General features: G+C 48.4%; 2 protein-coding genes across 2 annotated transcripts in view; both read left to right on the top strand.

The window, feature by feature from the left end:
- The window catches only part of LOC135911726 (uncharacterized), a 58,848-nt gene extending 57,099 nt beyond the window's left edge, over nt 1-1,749 (top strand). Inside the window, exon 11 of the mRNA XM_070538424.1 lies at nt 1,497-1,749. The gene's annotated coding sequence lies outside the window, so the exon portion shown is untranslated. The remainder of the gene's footprint in view (nt 1-1,496) is intronic.
- Nucleotides 1,750-9,865: 8,116 nt separating this feature from the next.
- LOC135911696 (uncharacterized) lies at nt 9,866-22,108 on the top strand. Its single transcript, XM_065444050.2, has 4 exons — nt 9,866-10,048; nt 18,147-18,273; nt 18,750-19,006; nt 21,220-22,108. The coding sequence occupies exons 1-4, from the start codon at nt 9,881-9,883 to the stop codon at nt 21,745-21,747; spliced, it is 1,080 nt and encodes a 359-aa protein (XP_065300122.2). The 5' UTR covers nt 9,866-9,880; the 3' UTR covers nt 21,748-22,108.

Genomic DNA, 22,108 nt, shown 5'->3' with positions numbered 1-22,108 from the left:
TACCTGTAACTGTTTGGCTATATGGCAGGTTGTTCCGCGCAGCTTCTTGCTCGCAGCAGTAGAGAAATCCGTGTGTGCCACCGGTATCTGTAGCACAGGAATGATGGACAGTGCATAGATATGACTTTATTTAATCTTGGCTTTCAACGACGTTACTAATTCTTCTATTTGTGTTCTTAAAGGGCATATTTCTTCTTGAATGATCTGAAGAGTTCCACTGAAGCGCTGCGTGTAGGGCAATTGTTGCTTTGAGACGCTAAAACAGACTCGTAAATAAATAAATAAATAAATAAATAAATAAATAAATAAATAAATAAATATTGTTACAAATGTGCATCAAGGTTCGTGTAAGGTGTTATAAGCGGAATGGCTAATAGGCTAAATTTGGAATGAAGTCGACAAACTAGCCTTTCAGGAAACAATGTCTACGTTAGCGGCCACGTCAGCAAGAAATGACGTCGACCTTTCGGACGGCATGGCATATTAAATGTTTGCCTGTTGAGAACGGACCACCCAGTCCACCGCTAGCTGGCCGCGTCAATCTCTCCTACAATATGTTTATAGTTGGAATCATGCGTATGGAATGCCGCGTGGCTCGTTCGCGCGCAGGCGACGGAAACTGGTTTCGACATCACGGATTAGGGTTGTGATGAGCGGGTCTGCAATCTCAGTGGCTGCTCGCACACCGGCATTTGTAACACGGGCGCGCCACTGCTCCCATTCGGTACGAGGGCTGGGCGGTTGACAGAGTAACTGTGCCGAGTTTTCGAAGAATGCTTTATTCGCGCATACGTGGGCGTGATCGTGAGCAAAACTAGCCAAGCGAAAGCGTGGCTGTTCCCGCTTCGCTTGTTCAAAACAAACAAACAAGCAAACAAACAAACAAACAAACAAGCGAACATGGAGAAACACGAACACAGACAGACAAACACAAACACAAACAAGAAAGCACAAACAAACAAATGCAAACAGACACGAACGAACAAACGCCAACAACAATAAGCTTCCGTGTCCTAGGTGGTACCAGTGGGTTTCACAGACCAGAAGGTGCTCGTGCGCGAGGTACTTAGAGCCGGCGCAAGGAAATGCCCTTGGCACTGCAGCTGACATTACCTAGTTTAATAACATTTGTAAGAAAAACTCTATTACTACTACACAACGTTAACAGGTATTTTGCTTTCGCAGCTCATGGAAAGTGTCGACGATGCGCACCTGTTGATTCGTACGTACCGCCGTAATTCCAGACTAATAGGCAAATAATGCACAGGCAATTCAGCTCTTTATTGAACCAGCGAGGGCCATTCATTCAGTAGAGGATATAATTCGCGCGAACACACAACGCAGTGTCACAATATCTCGCAGCCGAATGCACATTTCTCGGCTCTCGTAGCGTGCTCATCGGGCAGCATTAGATGCGAACGACAAGATTTGTCGAAACCGCGGTTACTCGCTGTTGTAAATTTTTTGATACCATGCAACATCTCTCCTGCTCGCAGTTCCTGCATGGCTATGAGGAAATTCGCTACACCTTTGGAGAATCCAGCGCCTTCCGTGGCGGACAAATTGTCCAGCATTCGAACACCTAGCATCGCAGAAAGCTCGAGCCTGCCTGTGCATTTCTGGGCACGACGATAGTGCAGCGAAAGACATTGCAGGCAACAACTGCTTCGGTTTATGCGGACCTTTGCTCGCCCTTACTCAGATCATGTGACATAGCTTAATGGAATAATAATAAAACAAAATTTTACAGTGGTCATTGCATTGAGTACTTTGTAGATGTACGTACCTTGCCTATGTTATCTAAAGTCATTCGGCACATATAGACGAGCAGTGGTTTTATTGAGAATGCCAATTCATTCGTGTGTGCGTGTTGAAAGCAATGTTTTTTATTTCACTGGTTGTCTGGTTTGTCTCGCAGTGTCCTTCTGTTCCGCGTAATTTGTTTGTCACACTTGCACATAACAAATTACGTGGATTTATTTACTTCTAATCAATTGTACTAGTCGCTAGTTTTGTAATTTTCTTACTCGGTAACGCTCGTTGTAGTCCTTTTTCTTTCCACTAAGTTATTTATTGCAAAAAGACTCGCTCGGAGTGCAGAACATCTATTGCGATAGCAAATTAGTAGACAGCCATAGTAAAGATAGCAGTATTATCGGTCGTATATACTTGTAAACACTAGCTTACTGAATTGACAAGCACGGTGTCAGTGCGCGCAGGCAAACGTGCACCTGCTTGCTGTCTACCGCCGCAACGCAGACTGAGCGGCGAGTACACAGCACACTGGAAGCTACCAGCCGTCGGCCCTACTAGACTCTGCGCCCAAAGCAGCTCGCTTCTAAGGGACCGCGCGCGGCCTCGCTATGCGCATCTATGCCGAAGTACAACTCTCCTTCTCCTACCTGCTCTCCCCTCGGTTCCTTGCGCGCGATGGGAGACTGAGTGCTTCCTCCCCACTTTGCTCCCTTGCGCGCACGAACCGTGATCGTGGGCTCACACGCACGCTTTCACTCGCACGTACAGCATGCAGCGCGCGGCGACGGCGTTATCGCCCTTGGAATTTATACGGCACATCATGGCGATGGCAACAACGCGCCCGGAGTGTGGTCGAAATTGATACCGAAATACTACTAATTGATACTAATATTAATACTAATTGATACCGCGGTAGTCGTAGACGTTAGCTCCCGGCTTACGCACGCGTGTAGTGTCGCGACAGAATACCCCAAAACAGCAGAAGAGGTAGCAATTGCGCTTGCGCTTACCGACCCCCTCTGCGAGGTAGTTTTTAGCGACTCACAATCCGCAGTTCGCAACTACGCGCGGGGGCGCATTTCCTCCGAAGCTCTCCAGATTCTAAGGAAAGCTGGTCGACAGCACTTCGATAACACCGCCATCATATGGTTTCCAGCGCACGTCGCCACCCCCACCGATGAGGGCCTCATTAACTTGAACGAGGTAGCACACCGCTCTGCGCGAGAACTGACCCGCCGCGCAGAATCGGAGACCGCCTCTTCGAGTTCAGAACTGCTGGCTCAAAACACGCGAGAACGCCTGGTCAGATACAATGACATCACCAAGCACTACCAGCTAGGCAGGCGGTTGCTGCCTCCACCTCACCCCATGCTGAAACGTCGCCAGGCAGTCATCTGGCGACAATTGCAAACACAAACCTTCCCCAGTCCGGTGTGATTGCAGCACATTTTCCCCGCGCAATACCCGACTGCTCTTTGCAAATTATGTCAGGAAACTAGAGCGACGCTGTCACACATGTTGTGGGAGTGTCGGGTTACATCAGCTACAATGGCAGTAGCTCCGGAGGCTCTTGCGTCGAAGTGGGCCGCCGCTCTGCGCAGCTCCAACCTCACGACACAAGAGTGCGCTGTCCAGCAAGCCCGAGAGGCGGCGACGAGGCAAGGCCTCGAAGTCCCCTCCTGGGAGACCTGAGCCCGGGTCGTCAAATTTGCCGGATTCAGAATAAAGTTGTTTCCATCCATCCATACCGCAATGCAAACAGGTACGTTATTGCTGAAAGCGAATGAAAATTTGACCGACAGTGAGTCACCTCACTTCTGGCCTGTAGGGCAGAACGTCGGTCTTCGAGTATTTCCAGTCTGTACTGGCTTTTGGCCTCTCGCAATATGAAAATTTGTGACCGACAGTGAAGCGAACCTCTGTCTTCGAGCACATCACGTCTATGCATCAGACCTATGCTTGCAAGCAACAAAACGTATCCCAGCAGGCAGTGTGAGTATATGTGCCCAGAGCAATAAGCGTAAGAAGACTAGCTGCAGCGAGCGAAGTGACCTTCGTGCTGTCTACTGCACCAACGCAAAGAGCGGTGAGAGAACAGCACGCACACGTGAAATACTATATTGTCCATCAAGAAGTTGCTCGAGAAGACTTCGTCGTCATCAATACCAGGAATGCTCTTGAATGAAGACGTTCAAGCAGGAAGATATTTTAATCCGGATATACAGGCGTAGCCACTGCTAGCGGGAACACGAGAGTCCATAGCAGCTCTTCGCAGAGCACCACTACCGGCTCCTCGTGAAGTCTTGGCAGACGACTCCCCGGGCTTTTCGCCAATCGCTTTGATTGCGCCTGCACCGCCTCATGCCTGCACCGCATGAGGCGCCGGTGGTAGAGTACTCCGCGCAGCGAGGCAATGGGCTCCGTGTTCTCACTAACAGTGGTCACGCCTGTAATAAGACTGCTGAAGTTCCGAAAGCTGCAACGAGAGCATACGAGTAAAAAGTTTTCTTGCAGACAAGCATACAGGAAAAACGACTGAGACGCTATTCCTTCCCCGTGGTGGGATAATGAACAGGGTGTTTTAGAGGAGCAGCATATCCGGCAGCAGAACTGATAGTTGGGCGAGTTGGTACGAATTCATAGTAAAATATTTTTGCGCGCACAATTGACAAGGACACAGTGAATCTGTTTGTTTTACTGACCACTCTTGTTGCACATATTCAGCGCTGATAGCTAGGGTATATATGTTCTGTATCTTTCCGAAAATAAAATAGTTGTGAGAAAGCGCTCGTGTGCCCCTTCACTGTGTCCTTGTCAATTGTGCGCGCAAAAATATTTTACTATGAGCAGCATATGGTGACCGGGAAGGAAGGAAATCAACTTTATTCAGGTCCTGCAGGCCACGAGAGCTTTGGGCTCTCATGGAGTGGGCGTCTCCCACGACGGAACCGGGAGGTTGAGTTTCCTGGCGGCGTCGTGGACCTGCTGGACGGCCCAGAGTTGGAGAGCGAGTTCTTCACTCCGGATTGCCTCTTCAAACTTGCGCTTGTCCTGGTCGTAGTTTACGTGAGCTTGCGACCGTGAGCTTGTGGCAACCGGGGAGATGACACGAATGACGTTTGGCACCACATCAAGCATGCTTGTACCAGCAGCAACAATACGTCGCCTGGACTAGAAGCAGCAAGATTTTCCAGAAACCATGGGTAAACATCGAAATCCCCTTTACTTGATGACGTTATGGCTGGAAACTCGGCTGAGAATCGGTAAGAGGCCTCCTCATCCCAGTGGGAAGTCGCTCTTTCCAGCACAGCCTTAGACGAGCATCAATATCTGGTTGACCGGGCCAGCCGGATAGCTACAGCAAATGGGGCTCTGGACTCAAGTCCCAGAGAGCTCCAACCTCGGGGACTTGATTACAAAATAGCAAATAGTTTTCTAGTACTACTACTACTACTACAACAACTATTACTAGTACTACTACTACTATTACTATCACTATACTAGACCTATACTATACTAGACTGTACTATACTAGACACACTACTAGATAACAACAATGAATCTTGGGAAGTGGGCATCAAATAGCCTGTAGATCAGATAACTATTTGTTACGAATCAAGATGCAATTCCCACATCATCAGGAGGATCATCAGGAGGATCAGGACGCAGGATGGAAACCGACTTTTGACAGGTACAAAAAAGGTCACAACCCCACCATTACCTGGCAGCCTGAGCAAAGGATGAAAAGGGGGTCCCTATCCAATGCTACTAAACAACGACGGTGACCTGGGATTCGCTGTTATTTAGACGTTTGCCACGAGACAAAGCACCATCCATCCATCAGCGCCTGTCCAGAGGTCCACGCAGCGTGGACACCGACTCTTCACCGCTCCAGAAAAGACCACAACCCCACCACCATTGCTTGGCAGCGTGAGCAAAGGATGCAAGGGGGGCCGTCCATCAAACGCTATCAAACAACGACGGCGTCCTTGCATTCGTAGGCTGCTTTCCTGCCACGTATTCCAATTACAGAATTGTGTATTGCGTATTCCGTATTCCAGAATTGTGATGCACTGGATAGACGAAAAAGCGTGAAGCATTCGTTGAACACACACTCCTAGAAATTAAGGAATACACAGTTGAAAATAGGGGTCATACGTCAGCGGAAATAAAAATCCGACTGATCTACTAACCAGAGCCGTCAGAGTAGAATAATTTTCGTCTTCAAAGCTTTGGTGGAAGGGACCTGAGTGGCTACAGAACAAAGGAGAGCCATGTTAACGATGAGGTATAAGGAAAAGAACTATTCGTTGGCTATACGTCGGAAAGCATCGCAAGACGAGGTATCGAAAATGACAGACTGACAGTTGGCAGTAAGTTGACAGATTGGCAGTTACTTGAAGATTTTCTGAGGTATGAAAACAGCATAGAAGTTTTGCTTCGTCAATAATATTCGACGCGACGAGGTCACCGGCTCTCTGGCAGCAGAAGAAACAGGCACCGCCGACGTTTTGTTTGGCACGAAAAAAAATGCACAGCTTACAAAAAAAAAGACTGCAGAATTATACGAGCTCGCATAATGACAACCCCATTTCCAGAGAAGCTCTTTCTTTCGAGGAGTTGCAATAAAAATTCAGTGGCCTGTAAACACACACACAATTTCAAACATTGACTACATAACACTGGTCTACTTGAAACGTTTCAGCATAAATGCATTCAGTCACTGATAAAGAAATTTGAAAAATCAAGCAATTCATCGCCACACATTTTAACTTCTGGGAATATCAACCATGATGTCTCCCCCTTCCTTTTCATTAGATGAAATTGTTGGAGCTTGCAGTTCTGCCATAGCAGTATGTTAAATTCTACTTTGTTCATTAAAGGCAGTTATAACGCTCCCGATAGCCTGCGTGCGGTATTTCCTGCCAAGACCTGTAATTTAGCCACAAAGAGTGAACTTTTTGTACATGTGAACTAGAACGTTACTCTAAAGCAACTGTAAAAAGGTGAGGTCACTAGAGTGAGGTCACTATGGAAACATACAAGCAACTTTGTATAGGAGAAAATAAACGCAAAAAAGGAGGATACACCGATTAACTGCTACACTTCTTATCTGTCAAGAAAATTTCAAATTTCGCCACACATTGCACTAAATATGCTAGACGTTTCTAGTAAGCATAAACATGGCGTAAACTAGAGTTATCTCGTGTAATTACGAAGAATATCTTATAACGGCAATATGATACTTTCGAGCACGTGTTTAAATTTTGAGCAAAGGCAGTACTTATTTCACACGCATTTATCTTGGCGCAATAACTTGAAATAGCCGCGTCCTCTTATTTCTCTTAATTTATTTTTAATGGCATTAGTTGTTCTACCAGGATAGCTTGCAGTTTTTTGCACGCTCGTAAAATACTCGTAATGCGTCGCAACGCTTGCGTACGTTATTTCTTGCAAGCGCCGCAATAAACCCGCGCACTACGAACTTCACGTACACATTACGCATTACCTGGGCCTTATCTTCACCAAACAGAAACAGGCTCTCTCTTTGAGTTCACCGAAGACGACGGGTGAAGGTCACGCACGCATGAAAATACAAAAAAACATTCATGGATATTTGTAAGGCTACCAATTAGGCCAGTAACCTGAAAAAACTTCGCAAGACATCAAATCGTGGTTGCCTGCCTATTTCTGGTAAATATAATGGTTTCATAACGCTGAGCCCTTACCGCGCATAAGAAAACGTAACTATGCAGCACGACATTTGGGAGCCCTTTAGTGAAAGTTTCTTTTTTCTTTGTTACCCGACGTGGTTGCTCAGTGGCTATGGTGTTAGGCTGCTGAGCACGAGGTCGCGGGATCAAATCCTGGCCACGGCGGCGGCATTTCGATGGGGGCGAAAACACCCGTGTACTTAGATTTAGGTGCACGTTAAAGAACCCCAGGTGGTCGCACTTTCCGGAGTCCTCCACTGCGGCATGCCTCATAATCAGAAAGTGGTTTCGGCATGTAAAACTCCATAATTTAATTTTTTAATGTTCTTTTTTTCAAAAGCTGTATTTTGACGACACTCATGCACACTACGGTTATGAGACTCGACAGATATATCAGTCTGGTTGGGGACAACTGAATTAAAGAGAAGGAAAACTCAAACAAAAATTTTGTTTAAAAAGTTACAGGGAGGTTTCACTTCTTGAACACGGGTTATGCGCAAGCATATGTTTTTTTTTGTAATTCGTCTACAGTATTGCTGAACAGAAGAATGTCATCGGCAAACCGAAGGTTGCTGAGATATTCGCCGTCGATACGTACTCCTAAGCCTTCCCAGTTTAGTAGCTTGAATACTTTTTTCAAGCACGCAGTGAATAGCATTGGTGAGATTGTGTCTCCTTCTCTGACGCCTTTCTTTATAGGTATCTTCTTACTTTTCTTGTGCAGAATTAAGGTAGCTGTGGAATCTGTAGGTATTTTCCAAGATATTTACGTAAGGGGTCTGTACTCCTTGATTACGTAATGCCTCTGTGTCTGCTCGTATCTCCACTGAATCCCTTCCTGAAGCCATCCTGTTCCTTCGGTTGGCTAAAGTCCAGTGCTGGCCTTATTCTATTGCATAGTGATGTATATTTTATATAATACTGGGAGTGCGCTAATGGGTCTATAATTTTTCAATTCTTTAACGTCGCCCTTTTTGTGGATTAGTGCAATGTTTTCATTCTTCCACTTTTCTGCGACCCTTGCAGTCTATAGGCACTTCGTATAGAGAGCCGCCAGTTTTCCAAGCATTAGGTTTCCTCCATCACTGCTTAGTTCGCGCTGAAGTGAGAGGCAGAAAAAAGGTAACTTCGCGCACTGCTGCTGCCACTCTTCCTAGCGCCAGCGTTTTGACAGCGAGTCTCCGCGCTGATCGAGTGAGAAGTGCTTGTTTGCCTGTGAGCGCGTGAAACCGTGGTTGTTTAATTTAGTTAATAGATGAGTGTTCACGAGTTTATACGGCAGATCAAGCTAAAATCTATACTTATTATAGCTGCCTACTAATTTACTATCGGATTTGCTGCTTCGACTTTCGGGCGCGACTGCGACTTGTTTATTATTTCATTAGTTCCTGACTCTTGCTACCTATTCAGGTATGACGAGGTGATATTTAATACCATTGTCCTATTCAAGCGAAATCTACGTGTCATCAAACCCACCGTTTCTTTAGGGAAGTGGTTATAAGATACCCAGATCCCAGATTCGCCAAATTCGTCTCAAGTTGAGAAGGTATTAAAAAAAAGTACTCCAGTTTCGCCCGAAAGGCGAAGCATGGATTGCGATAGGAAATTATTGTGCAGCCATATGAAACACAGTTGTTTTCTAGGCCGTATAAAGTTGTAAACGTCGATATAATAACTAAAATAACAAGAATGGTGTCAGGCGCCCACGAGCAAGCAGGAACACATCTCACTCTATGACCGCGGAAGCTCTCTGTCAAAACGCGGGAGTGAGGAAGCGCGGCAGCACCAGCCAAAGTATTGGCCTTCGCGCTGCCTCTTGCATCAACGCCAACTAAGCGCGAAGACACATGGCACGGCGATCTTCTGTCCCCGTCGCCGGTGGCTTTCGAGGTACCTCAGCCCGGGCGGTCGTGCGCGGCCGCCCGGCCTGCCCGCAATCGAAACCCCACCCCTCCCCTTCCCCGGAACCTTGCGCGCCGCGGAAGACGGCGTGCTTCCTCTCCGTTTTCCTACCTGGCGTACGCGAGATTGAGCTGCTATGTCTGGCTGACCCTCGTGCGCTTTCAATGGCGCACATAGCACAGGGCGAGTGGCGACGATTTTATTACCCTCGGACGTTATACGCTACCTTACCGCGCCTGGAGTGTGCATATAATGGTTATCGCAATAAAACGGCGTTCCCCGGCGCCTACACCTTTTGCCTAGAATTATAAGGCATTATCTTGAGAAAACCCATTGGGAATTGGCCGAATGTAGGCTTTATCCGTGGTTATCTTGATCGAAAAAGCCGTCACAGCTTGAAAACCCTTGTTGCTTTTTGTAGAACCATAAGAGCGGCGATGAAGACGAAGATAATGAGTGGACACGAGGTCATTATCATCATCGTCATGTTTTGAAACTGCATCAACAAGATGGGGGCCGCGGCCGCGGCAGCGCTGAGCTGCTGGACGGTGCTGCGAGCCGTTTCCCGGTGCTTGTCGGTGGAGGACCTCTTCAGCTTCGCGCGCTTTGACGCGCTATGGGAAGAGGCCACCCTGCCGCTGCTCCGCAAGCGGCTCCGCTTCTTCGTGCTGTTCCAGGTATTACTGAAGAATCGAGCCTAGTGATTGTGTCCTGCGTTTTACCACGAAAGGCATTACGTGACCCGCCAAGTGGAACATCCGGCGTCCGGCGTAATCATACGATAGTACCCAAACCCACGCGGTCAAATGATATGACGTCAGGCTCACCACGCTGCGCCTGCTGCGCGGCTCGCACTGCGAAATGGCATGGTGAACAGCCATGGATGCCGTGGCTCACACCCAAAAAATGCCGATTTGGCCCGCTCCCAAAATTGTATTAAGGTGGATTAAGGTAAAATATAGTGGATTAGCGTGTAATCAAATGGAATAAGCTGGATTGGAGTGTATTAAACTGAATTATGGTATACCAAGGTGGAATAAGGTGTGTTGACTATAGTAAGTGATGGCGACGGAATGCGCTGTACAGCCGGGCGTGGCACAGGTACATTGCTAGCGGCGTCCGGGCAGGATCCGGTATTCGTTGTAGCAGAACGGGCTCATCCTCGTCGCCAGTTAATAGTAGAATTCGATGGGGCGCGCTGGGCACGGGCCCTACGGCGTAAAGCCTAACGGCAGGGAAGCGAAGCGCTGCAAAAGGAGAGCCAGTCTGCTCTAGTCGTGCACCAGACAAAGAAATGCTTTATTCCAGTGAGGGGAAACGGAACACGGCAAGGTACACTTACAGCATTGGGCGTAGAGTGGCGCTATCGGTTCTAACCATTCGAATTCGAAACTGGATATCGAAACGCGATATCACATTGAGGCAGTCCTAGACAAGTCCTCATGGTTTCGCATTCACATTAAGATACTTAAGTGGCTGTCAAATTTGTTCCAACCTCCGATCAGCAACGTTTAACCGCTAACCACCGACGACGAAAACGGGTGGAAGAGCCAAAGAAAGATATCGGCTTTAAATGTCGGCAGCGTGAAGTACAGCTTCTCGGCCCTTCCAAATTACCTAGTGGTTCTGCCCGCGTCTGTTCGTCTCAACCAATGTCCAATAGGCAGCCTTGCTTCCCGACTGCTGCAGAAAATAAATCCACTGCTAATATCTGCTCGGGAAGCCGTGCGAGATTATCGCGCGTGCCATCTCGCATGCCATCTCGCGCGGGCAGTGACATCCTCCTGTTTAGAATTGAAAGGGCTAAATATGAAGGGGCATTTCAAAGCGCTTCTAAGCAACGTGGCCATTTGGGAATCTTTTTTTTGTTTTGTCATGCGCGTTTAAAACTGACAGCCCGGGTGCGCACTCGGACGGGCTTTTCCGGCTCCCAAATCTCCGTCCGAAACGCCAGTCTCTACGGTGCCTCGATTGGCGCGCCCGCCTTGCCGCCATGCGAGGTGGCGCGCGGTCGTCAAAGCACTTCACCGATCACGATTTATTGCCATCCCTTTTGAAACCGAGTGGTGACAAATACTCATCCTGCCTGCTTAGTTTAATCAGGTACGCCATACATGCTTTTCAATCTAGCAGTTCATATACATGTTCTTATTCTCTTTTTTTTTCTGTTTCCCAAAACCTTCTGTACCTACCTTCTACTGCTCCTGTGCCTGCAACGAATCCTCTGCTATCAATCTTTCCCCAACTTTTATCCCACGATTATTCGAAGCGTTTCGTGCTTATACCGACTGCTGGGCGGCAGATTCGTCCATGCAAATGCTTCGTGAATGTCTGCGTTGCTTAGTGGTCTCAGTGGGCGAATGCCTTCGCATGCCATTAGGATGTGCTGAGTGGCCTTCGGATTTTCGCTACAGCAAACACATGCCTCATCTTGTTGCGGATATTTGCTCCGGTATGGTTTGTCCTTAGGCAACCAGCTCGAACCTCAAATAGCAAGGCACTGACGTTTATGTTATCCTACAGTTTTCTGGTTCTGCTTTTTTCCCATTGCTGTAAATCCTCATGGCCTTTTTTGTTTCCATTATTTGCATTCAATTTACTGGCTCTGTTTATCTCACTTCCTTTTTTGATGACTCCTTGCTGCGGATCTTAGAACGGTTCGGAAGGCCAACCGCTTTCGCCTTCACTTCGTCACTTGCGTGTCTGAACGGGCTGCTCCCCAGCCGGTGGTGAAAGAGGAGGAGGACGCGGCCAATAGACGAGAGGGCGCTGTCTATGAAGTTGCGCACTAGTCGAAGAACCATGGAAGGTTTCTGCTTGCCTGATAAGTATAAAACATAAATAATATCCTGCAAGTTCTAGAGTATAAATGTGTGCTGGGTGTTTACGCTGTGCTTGAAGTAATTTATTATTGTCTTTTTTTCATTCTTGGCCTACAGATAGTGTCGCAAGCGCTGCGTCGCAAAGGTAGGCAGAGTGCCGAGCCGCGTCGTCTGCTACCACGAGCGCGCGCAATGCACGCACCAAGCACACCCTGCCAGCACTTCTAAAGCAGCGAGTGCAAAGGGCACGGTGAACTATCTCGTAGGGCCATGTTTCATAATGATACATCTAAATTTTTCTTTCTTTCTTTTTCACCTTTCGTGATTGGCTCGGACACGACTGGCATGCCACCGCCCTGCCGTTGCTGCTGCGATCTACCTCTCGGCGCCTCACGCTATAAATACAATGGGAAATATAATCCAACATTGCAATATGCGGGTCCTGTATTGCCTGCGTCAAGAACGCGGCGCGGAATGCGCGCACTGTACTGTCATATTGAAAACTACAGTGCGGCGCTCCTCAGCTAGAGCAAAACGGGCAGTCAAATCAGAGACCTCTACACTCTTATCGTCATCACTCTGCAGTCTTATTACCCGACCCGGTGGCTTAGCGGCTATGGTGTTGCGCGGCTAAGCACCACGTCGTGCGATCAAATTCCGGCCGCGGCGGAAGCATTTCGATATGGGGCCGAAAGGCAAAAACGCCCACGCCCCGTACATTTTGGGCTCCTTTAAGATCTCCTTGTGGTCAAAATTAATCCAGAGTCTCTCAATACAGCATGACTCGCAATCACATCGCGGTTTTGGCACGCGAAATCCCAGAATTCATTCTGCAATCTTATGAGCCGAAGAAAGGAACCGTGGAGCTGTATGGCTTGAACCCTCGCGGCTGCAGAATGGCTATCTGCGTGCTATGGACATTGAAGATAGCACCTGGAATTCTATCTCACCATGCAAATGTATCCTTGACATTGGGCTTGGCAGCCAGGGTCACAAGAAAGCTCATCGAGCCCTTCTATCGGCCAATAATAGTAATTAGGAGAGCAACTCCGTGACCAGTGCGGGCGACAGAGATGTGGTACTTCGCGTAATCTGCAAACACGCGGCGAGTAACCACCACGCGCAATTTCTTCCTCTCTACGGAATGCCCCCCCGCACCCGAGTCGCCACCAGTTCGTAGGGCAGCCAGCGAAATGTCTGCTTTAGAAAGCCGCCATTTATGGTGCAAATAAAATTTAACCATCTCTTCGACCGCACATTGCACCTACAGCCGTCATTGGCACGGAAAGAGCAATGCGGAGCACACAACGAGTGCAAGTCATAGCCACCGAAGTAACCAACGCACGCGTGCGTGACGCCCGCGGGTCTCCGGGGCAGCGCGGCCGACGCGCGCGACTATAGTCGCGAGCAAACAGCAAGCCACAGCAACCGAACCTAAAGCAAACTACCTCTTCTCCGGTTCCGCACATAACCGATGACAGGTTTGCTCTGAAAAGTATTGACAGATGCGTGACGTGTTCATAGTTTGCGCTGGCGCGCCACTGTCGCTTACAGCCCGGCGACACAAGCATAATTCGGGCCAATCACGTGGGGCCAAGTGGACCATACTGAAAAATTTTGCGCGGCGACACGGACAAGTCGAGAAAAGACAAGAATAGCATTCGTCCTGGTCTTTTCTCGGCTTGTCTTCGAGTCTCCGCGGAAACTTTTTCAGCATGCATTTCAACCAACTAGCCCAACTATCTGCTCTTCCAATTGAACCGTTTACTTTCCAAACCCATATAAGATTCTTCCCCTGATGATGTCTTGGCACTTTCAGTTACCCGGCACTTAGTTGCACACTTTCTTTCTTGACCTCTTCTTCTATACTGTATTCACGCTTTTCAAGTACAGACATTTGTGCATTTACGCGCCCATTTATTTTCATCGGAGCTTCTTTTGAAACCTTATTTTGCTCTGCGCTTCTCTGACTTCAAAAGAAGCTTCAAAAATCCGCACAGCCTCATTGGTGATGTTAAAATGGGCTCCGAAAGCCAACGGGCCTAACGTTCATTGGTTAACTTTCAACCCCGACAGGCTGTCCGATTTCAAGCACACAGTGTTATTTGCGAACGTTAGCGCGGGCACCAGTACTCCTTTGCAGATACCCCGCATCACGTCATAGTTATTGTAGCCCTAAAACGCTCTGTGTTTCAGCATTGCTGCATTCCGACTCACCTTCATTTTTATGTTTCCTTGGTCATTGCTTGATTAACACTCTTATTCAGAGATGCATCTTAAACTCTAAGAAGAATTCCGGGGAAAACGGGAGTAACTGGGCAGTTCGTCCTAAAAAGGGCGCTTTCGTCCCTCAAGGGAGTAGCTGCACGGATGTGCGTGTCATGTGCAAATTTTGGAGAGCAAGTGTTTAGTCCCTGGTCGGAAAGAGAGCAACGGGAGGACGAACGGCAACAGTTACTCCCCATGCTCTCCGCTGTTTTCGTCCGTGTCGTGGAATGATGCGGCAAAAACTGTATTGTCTATAAATCGTGAATAGTTCGAAGTTAGTGCACTGTCTATTGAACTACATGCAAAGCAGCACTTTGCATCTTCGTGAGAAAATTGCGTGAAATTTAAAGTTGGAATGTGAAGAGCCATGCCCTTCGTGGGCACACCAGAAGTGAGCGATACACATTAAACGCGCAAGTCATTGATAGACTGCCAGATTGTGCTGGTCAATAGTACCTAAGGTCATTCCGTTCCAAGGAGATCACGAACTTAACTGAAGCGATGTGTAGCTCAAACGGGACACACTAAGCGACAGAGCAATTGTCCGTCTCTGTCGTCTTAGGCGCCCCGTTGGAGCTCGCCTATACACGTTTATATCGCGTAGTGCCTCAGTTTAAAGCACGCTAAGAATACTCGGGCAGATTTCTTTTCGCACTCGCTTATGGTTGCAGGTACACTCAACGTTATACTCTCCCCGCACAGCATACACAAAATGCCGAGTCGCTTTTACATTGCCGTACGTGCATGCCAATGCTTAACCTGTCTCAATTTCCTACCCCACCAAGCAATCTGCCGTGGTCCAGTGGTGAGTAGCTGACTTGTGGGCACGAGGACGTGAGTTCGAATCCTCCTTTCGGGCACACTTGTTTTTCTTTTATGCGAAGCATATTACGAGGGCTCAACCCAGCTCCTCAGGCGCGGCGGTGACCATGAAATCACGCGACACCGTGACGTCACGACAGAGGAGAAGTGGCTTTGGCTCAACTCTTGCAAGACGGGCTGGGTGGGAATCGAACTAGGGTCTCCGGAGTGTGGGACGGAGACGCTACCACTGAGCCACGAGTACAACGCTTCAAAGCGGTACAAAAGCGCCTCTAGTGAATGCGGTGTTGCCTTAGAAACGCGCTGTTTCTAAGGCGTGCGTCTCTTGCTCAGGCGCACATTTCGTTGCCGCGCCGATCGCTGCTTTGCTCGACGCTCACCGCGTCCAATGCGGGGCGCGTAGTCGCTGCCCTGTAGCCCATTGTCTTACACCCCTTGGCGGGTCGACGGGAACGCTGTCGCGTTCCACTCTTGAAGGCGAAGAAGTAATGCATGAGTTGTTTCTTCGTCTAGCCGAACCAAATATAGCCAAGCAACAGCAGTTCACCAGGCTAAACAGTGGTTCAACAACTAAAATAAAGGCTAGTATGCTTCGCATCCTGGGCTTAACCTTACCTAAGCCACAGCCATTTTTTTTTTCAGCTCAGTGATCTTTTTTATTAGTGTATAAATGCCTAATTTTATTCATTCCACCTTTGCAGAGCATCGGAAATAATGACCGTTACTCCCTTGAGGAGCATCGGAAAAGAGCAACTGTTAGTCCTCGGAGGAGTAACGGCATGGGGAGTAACACTTCATCCCTTCGCACTTACTCCCTAAAGGGAGGAATGGTTGTGGCAGATCAGTTGCTCCCCTAAAGGAGTAACCTCACTACTCCATTTCCTCCTTTACTTCTTAGAGTGTAACTTGAAGCCCATGCTTGACTTGATTTAAATGATGCCTGTCGTAAACGCACTCAAGAAAACGTAATGAGCGTCTTGCGCGTGTTCACACCCGGGGGGGGGGGAGGTATTCTGTGGGAGTCCACCTAGTAGACTGTCCATTTCAGCCACTGCTGATTGGACGTAGCTGTACGAGCGAGAAGGAGACGAGTGGCCCCAGCCTATCAGCAGCGGCCGAAATGAAAAGTCCAATAGATGGAGTCCCACAGAATACCCCCCCCCCCCTCCCCCTCAGGCGTCATCTATATGAAGGCACGCATAGGCTTCAAGTTAGGATGCATTTCGCAATACGGGGGTTAGTCTTCATTTATGTCTACACCCAGTGTTTCTATTGCTTGACTGTGGGTGTGACTTGCTGTTGGATTGAAACCACCTAATTACTCGTATCTTTGTTAAAGACAGTATTTCCCGATTTCTTTGCGATAAAATTAAGATTTGTATTTATCACTACGTTGCCACTCTGTTGCCACTCTGAACACACATCTCTCTAAATCTTTTGCATGGCCAGCTAGTAGCACTACCTCGTCCCCCTAGCAACTTCTTGCTGTGCCCTTTGCCTATTACGAATGTAGCATATATCAAACGTTAATGCACTGTTGCCCAGTCTTCTTTCTATGCTCTAAACATAAACCTTGAACAAAGGCGGAGACGGGGGGCACCCTTGCTTCACTCCTCAGTGAATTTCCACCATTTCATTGCATTTCTGGCCTTCCTATATAATTTGTAATTGTTTGCCCCTATGTATGAGCCTGAGCAACTTCTCGAAATCGTCATCTAGGCCACCGCGACTGAGAATATCCCATAACATTTCCCGGTCTACGCTGCTGTAGGCTCCCTTAACTATCTAGAAATGCTATCCATAAATGTCTATTCTGAGCTATTGAAATATTTTTTTAGTATTGTTTTAGTTAGTATAGAAACACTCCTGTTAGAGTCTGCCTCATCTGAAACCATTCTGTAATTCGCCGGTATATCGCCACCCATTTCAACAGCTATAATTTTATGGCTTCCATTGCCATTCTGCATATCACCCACGTACCTGTAACTGGCCTGTACGAGCTCGTCTTATCATTTCCGTCATCATCATTGTTCGCACCGCCGTGATGTTCCATGTAAAACACAAGCACGATAACACCGTGGCCGCGCACAGTGTGCTGTAGGTGGGAGTGAAAGCGTGCGACGTTGAGAACACTTTCACTCGTTGATGGTGGCTTGCGCTGGCGGCGCAAGGGAGGAAGGCGGGAAGGAAGCGCGCCGTCTTCTGTCACGGGCAAGGCACGGGAGGTGGGAGGCAGGGGGTGACGGTTTTTTTTCGGTGGTGGCTGTGTTTGGTGCAGCCGCGCGGGCCCTATCTTGATATTGATCTGAGATGAGAACAGACTAGGTGCGCCGAGGGCTCATATATAACTTTGTGTGCGCTGCATACGCAGCATGAAAGTCAATTCGCTCATTGCAGCTGCCGCTTATGCTCGCGCGAGTGTTTTGGCAGCGAGTGTCCGCGCTCATCGAGTGAGATGTGCTTGTTTGCCTGTGCGCAAATGACGGCATTCTTGTTAGTTTAGTTAGTAAGCGAACGTTTGTGAATTTATACGGCTGATAAAACTGCTGTTCTTACTCTATATGGCTGCCTACTAATTTTCTATCGCAATTGATGTTTCGCCTTTCGGGCGGAACTGCTACTTTATCTTTTGAAGTAAAAGCTTTTTACAGAATTTTTGCAGGCTTCTTTGTTGCTATATCCATTTGTGTCTGCACTACGCTTTCTTTGCTGCTGAATCTATCCCTAGTAACGTCGCAGATTTAAACCAGTGCATGGTGTCTTTTGAAGATGTTACCTTTTTCATTCCTTATAGCCATTATGGAATTTTTTTGGTAGCTCCGAGCGCTCCTGCCTGGTTCCAGAATATGCATTTTTTTTTCAGGAGCAGTTCGGGAGCCGTTCACTGAGCCAGGCGTTTGCAGAGGAACTGGAATTTCGCCTGCATCTTGCTCAGAAGGCCAATAGGAACCCAGTTTTGGGGATTATCCTCTGCTCGCACAAGCAGTATGGTGAGTGGGACTAAGTCACGGACATAGGTGTAGCCCGTGATGTCTAAGGAGATCAACAAACTTGAAGTTTTCACACTTTTGCGAGCACGTGAAATTATGATAGTGCGTGAGCATTTTGGCACACATCATGTTTCTTTCTTTTTTGACAGGTTTTCAATAACCGGGGTATGCCGCCTGCAACAAAATACAGAATGTGTTCGTATTAACTGTGCTATAGTGGCGTCTATGAATATAAACAAACTTGCCCAAGAGAAAGTTATAGCTTGTGCACTTTTGTTGCATGGGTATTATACATTTCAGAGCAATATATACTTGCAACCTATTTGCGACTATAGTTTCGCGGTTCATTTGGCACTCAGCGGCTGCAGCTTCCGTGGTGATCCCCCCCCCCCCCCCCTAGTTTGGTTGAAGATCAAATGTAGTTAATTTTCGAAAGACTCATTGCGGCACACACTGCCCTGTTTCCACTGTTGTAGATGCAGACACCGTCGCCTCCCGGTTTCCCGACCAGGCCACCGTGGTGCAGCTGCACGTCGAGGAGCCCGTGTGCTTCACGCTCCGCGGGGACGCACGGCGGCGCTCGGCCTGCCTCTGCGTGCTGGTGCTGTTCCCGTGGCCCGGTACCGCAGTCGAGTGCGAGCGAGCACCGTGTGCAGCCTGCCAGAAGGCCGCGGCCCCTACCACTTCCATCGTCGGCGTCAAACGCAAGCACGAATACCGCTGCGCAAACAGGGCAAGCGTAGTTCAGCCTTCTTGGTGTACCCATCTCCCCTCTGTGTTTTTGTTTTATTGCGATAGCAATTATATAGACACTCCAGGTGCATTTCTACCGTCTGCGTCGCCGTCGCCGTGAGGTTACATATGATGGCCAAGGGCGATAAAATCATCCCCGCGCGCCGTATGCGAGTGAAAGCGTGCGTGGGTGGGCCGGCAAACGCGGCTCACCAATGGCAGCTACTTGAAAGCAATCTGTGACGTGGCCAAAGCGTGCTCTCGCGCGGGCCTAATCTTCAAAGCGATTTCCGATGTTTGCAGAGTGCGCGTGATGCCGGTAACTTCGTACGCGCTGTGCTTTCGACGTTTCCTTCGCGTTGAAGCGAGAAATGCCTGAATGTCAATTGGATCGCTGTTGCTGCTGCGATCTCTCACTCCATCATTTTGACAGCGAATTTACGCGCTCATCGAGCTATCTGTGTACATGTTTACCTGTGCGCGCGTGACACCGTGCTTGCTAATTTAATTAAAAGATGTTGGCGGTCTAGTTGGTTTGAAAGCATGGTAGAATGTGTTAGCGCTACTGAATGAGGACGTATAAAGCAACAGACACACAGACACAGTGCCGTCTCCTTCTGTGTGTCCGTATCTTTCTGCGTCCTCGTTCCACCGCATTATCATTCATTATTATTCGTTCAGTACACATCATTTAACTGTTAATTTGGTAAAGCAATGTTTACAAGTTCATACGGCCGATTAAACTACTATCCTTACTTCGTTTAGATATTTACTAATTTGCTATCGCAATCGGTGCTTCGCCTTTCGGGCGAAACTACTGCTTTTCAATGAGAATGTCTTCCTTAGCATGTTAGCTGAACTATTCCGGATCAGGTATGGGTGTTTCTAGGCTCTCTCGTGGACTCATCTCGGTAATAGGGAAGTCTAGAAATGCGCGTAATGGGCACACAATCCAAGGAATCTGCGCACTCCCTTCATGTCGGTGGGCTGTATGAAGTTAGTGATGGAAGATGTATTCTGCAGATAAGGGTGGACTCCAGATTTGCTGTTGACGTGACCCAAAAAGAGAAGCTCGTCGTAAGCGAAGCGGCACCTTTTCCGGCTTCAGAAGGAGCCCTGATGGCTTGATGGCTTGATGGCTTATAGTACTGTCGCAAGCCGCCTAAGGTGATCGTCGAAATTTACAACGAAGACGACGATGTCGCCCAAGTAAACAAGACCGGCCTGCCACTTCATTCCTGTGTTCGTTTTTCCTCCAAAACGACGTCCTCGTAAAGAACTTCTCACCAGTGAATGTCAGCTACCTTCTTGTTGTTGCCTAAGCATTGCGTCCAGAAGTACTATACGCTCTACATGACGATCCGACCTCTGGGCACCTCGGATTCTCCCGGACACCATGGAGGATACAAGAAAGGTATTGGTGGCTACGCCTCCGCCGGCGTCGCCCGTTACGTCAGACATGTCGGTACGGCCAGCGACGCAAGACGCCACCGACAAGGCCAGCAGGATTACTACAGCCAATCAGGCCTCCTTGCAGACCGTTTCAGCAGATCGGGATGGATTTGCATGGGCTCTTTCTGACGTCAACATCTGGAAATAAGTGGACCGTGGTGGCTACAGACTACGTTGCCCGCTATGCCTAACCAAAAGCTCTGCGCAAAGGTAGTGCGGCCGAAGTCACTAAATTATTCCACGAGAACATCCTGCTGCGACATGGTTCTCCTGAAGTCCTCATCATGGACAGAGGAACGGCCTTCACTACAGGGCTCGCCCAAACCATTTTGCAATACAGCCAGACAAGCCAGGGTAGCCAGACATCTACCCCTTGGAGATGATCACAATGTGCTGCTGCTGATGAGGATTTTCATTCTATGGACCACACCTAAATGAGCGATTGGCCAAGACGGGCGCGTTATATTGAAACCTATAAGGCATGTATAAACGCAAGGCAATATAATTGTCACAGTGCGTTGGACGGGTGCACTAGAGCACGTGCGAGCCTGCTAGTGTGCTTGATGCCAAAAGCGCACGACTGAAACGGGCGAATTTGTAGCATTTCTTTAACCGCTTCACGAAATGTTCCCTTCTCATAGATTACAACGTGCGCGTTGGATCTGCATGATTTTGTTTTGTTAATCATCGTGTTTAGGTCGTAGCGTACTATCCTGTGTTTTCTGGGGGCGTGTAATCCGTGTCTCGTTTTTGAAATCGCAGGTAACAATCCGTCACAGGGGCACGGGATACCCGGCCCACCTCGCCCTCTACGTCAGCAGCGCCTTCAACAAGACGACGTTCCGTAGCCCGCCCATACTGAATCACGTGGCCAGCTGCATGCTTTGGACCAATAGTCTCAGAGTGCTGAGGCCCATCACGAGCGGGCCGACGGTTCGCCCTATCTTGTGGGGTTTCACACTGTTCGGTGACGTCATCCGGGCCACCAGTCTCAAGTACCCGGCATCGACTACGACGCATCAGATGGCCACACATCTCGAGAGTGCGAGAAATGAGTTTGGCGACATCGAAGATGCCCTCGTGTTGTTCTTTCAAGAAGACAAGATGGAGCTGTCCGTGTCGGAAGTCGTGCGGACAGTATTTCGAGGTGCTGCTGTCATTTTGGGTACGGCCAGTTCTTTGGCTCTGGACGTCGGTCCCTTCTACCGTAGTACCGAACCGGGAGAAAATGTCGGACCTTCTAGCCACATCGAGACACCCGTCATTGTCGCCTTGCTTAGTATTCGCTAAACCACAGCGCGAGAAAACCTGTTGGCGTAGAGGCGAGAGTTAAATATTCACGCTATATAGCGAACTCACGCGGACATTCAGGGCTGTGCGCGTTTTAGTAGCACGCTTGAAAGCTCGAAAATTGCACCTGGATGCAGCTATGCTGTCTCCACAGCTTCATCTGTGCTCTGCGAGAATACAAACACAATTTTAGTCAGCAAACAAATGACGTACGATTTTAGTCCCGGGCGCAACCCTTTAACTCTTTCCCAACCATGGCGAAAATAGGTGTTATTGTAGGTTACGCCAGATCTTTCTTTTTGAAAAAACTACTGCACTGATTATTTTATGTAAGGCATAAATAAAAAGCAGGATGAATGCA

This window comes from Dermacentor albipictus, chromosome 5 (assembly GCF_038994185.2).
Source record: "Dermacentor albipictus isolate Rhodes 1998 colony chromosome 5, USDA_Dalb.pri_finalv2, whole genome shotgun sequence".
NCBI lineage: Eukaryota > Metazoa > Arthropoda > Arachnida > Ixodida > Ixodidae > Dermacentor > Dermacentor albipictus.
Note: the sequence above shows the minus strand (reverse complement) of the source record. Positions and strands in the feature narration are given on the sequence as shown.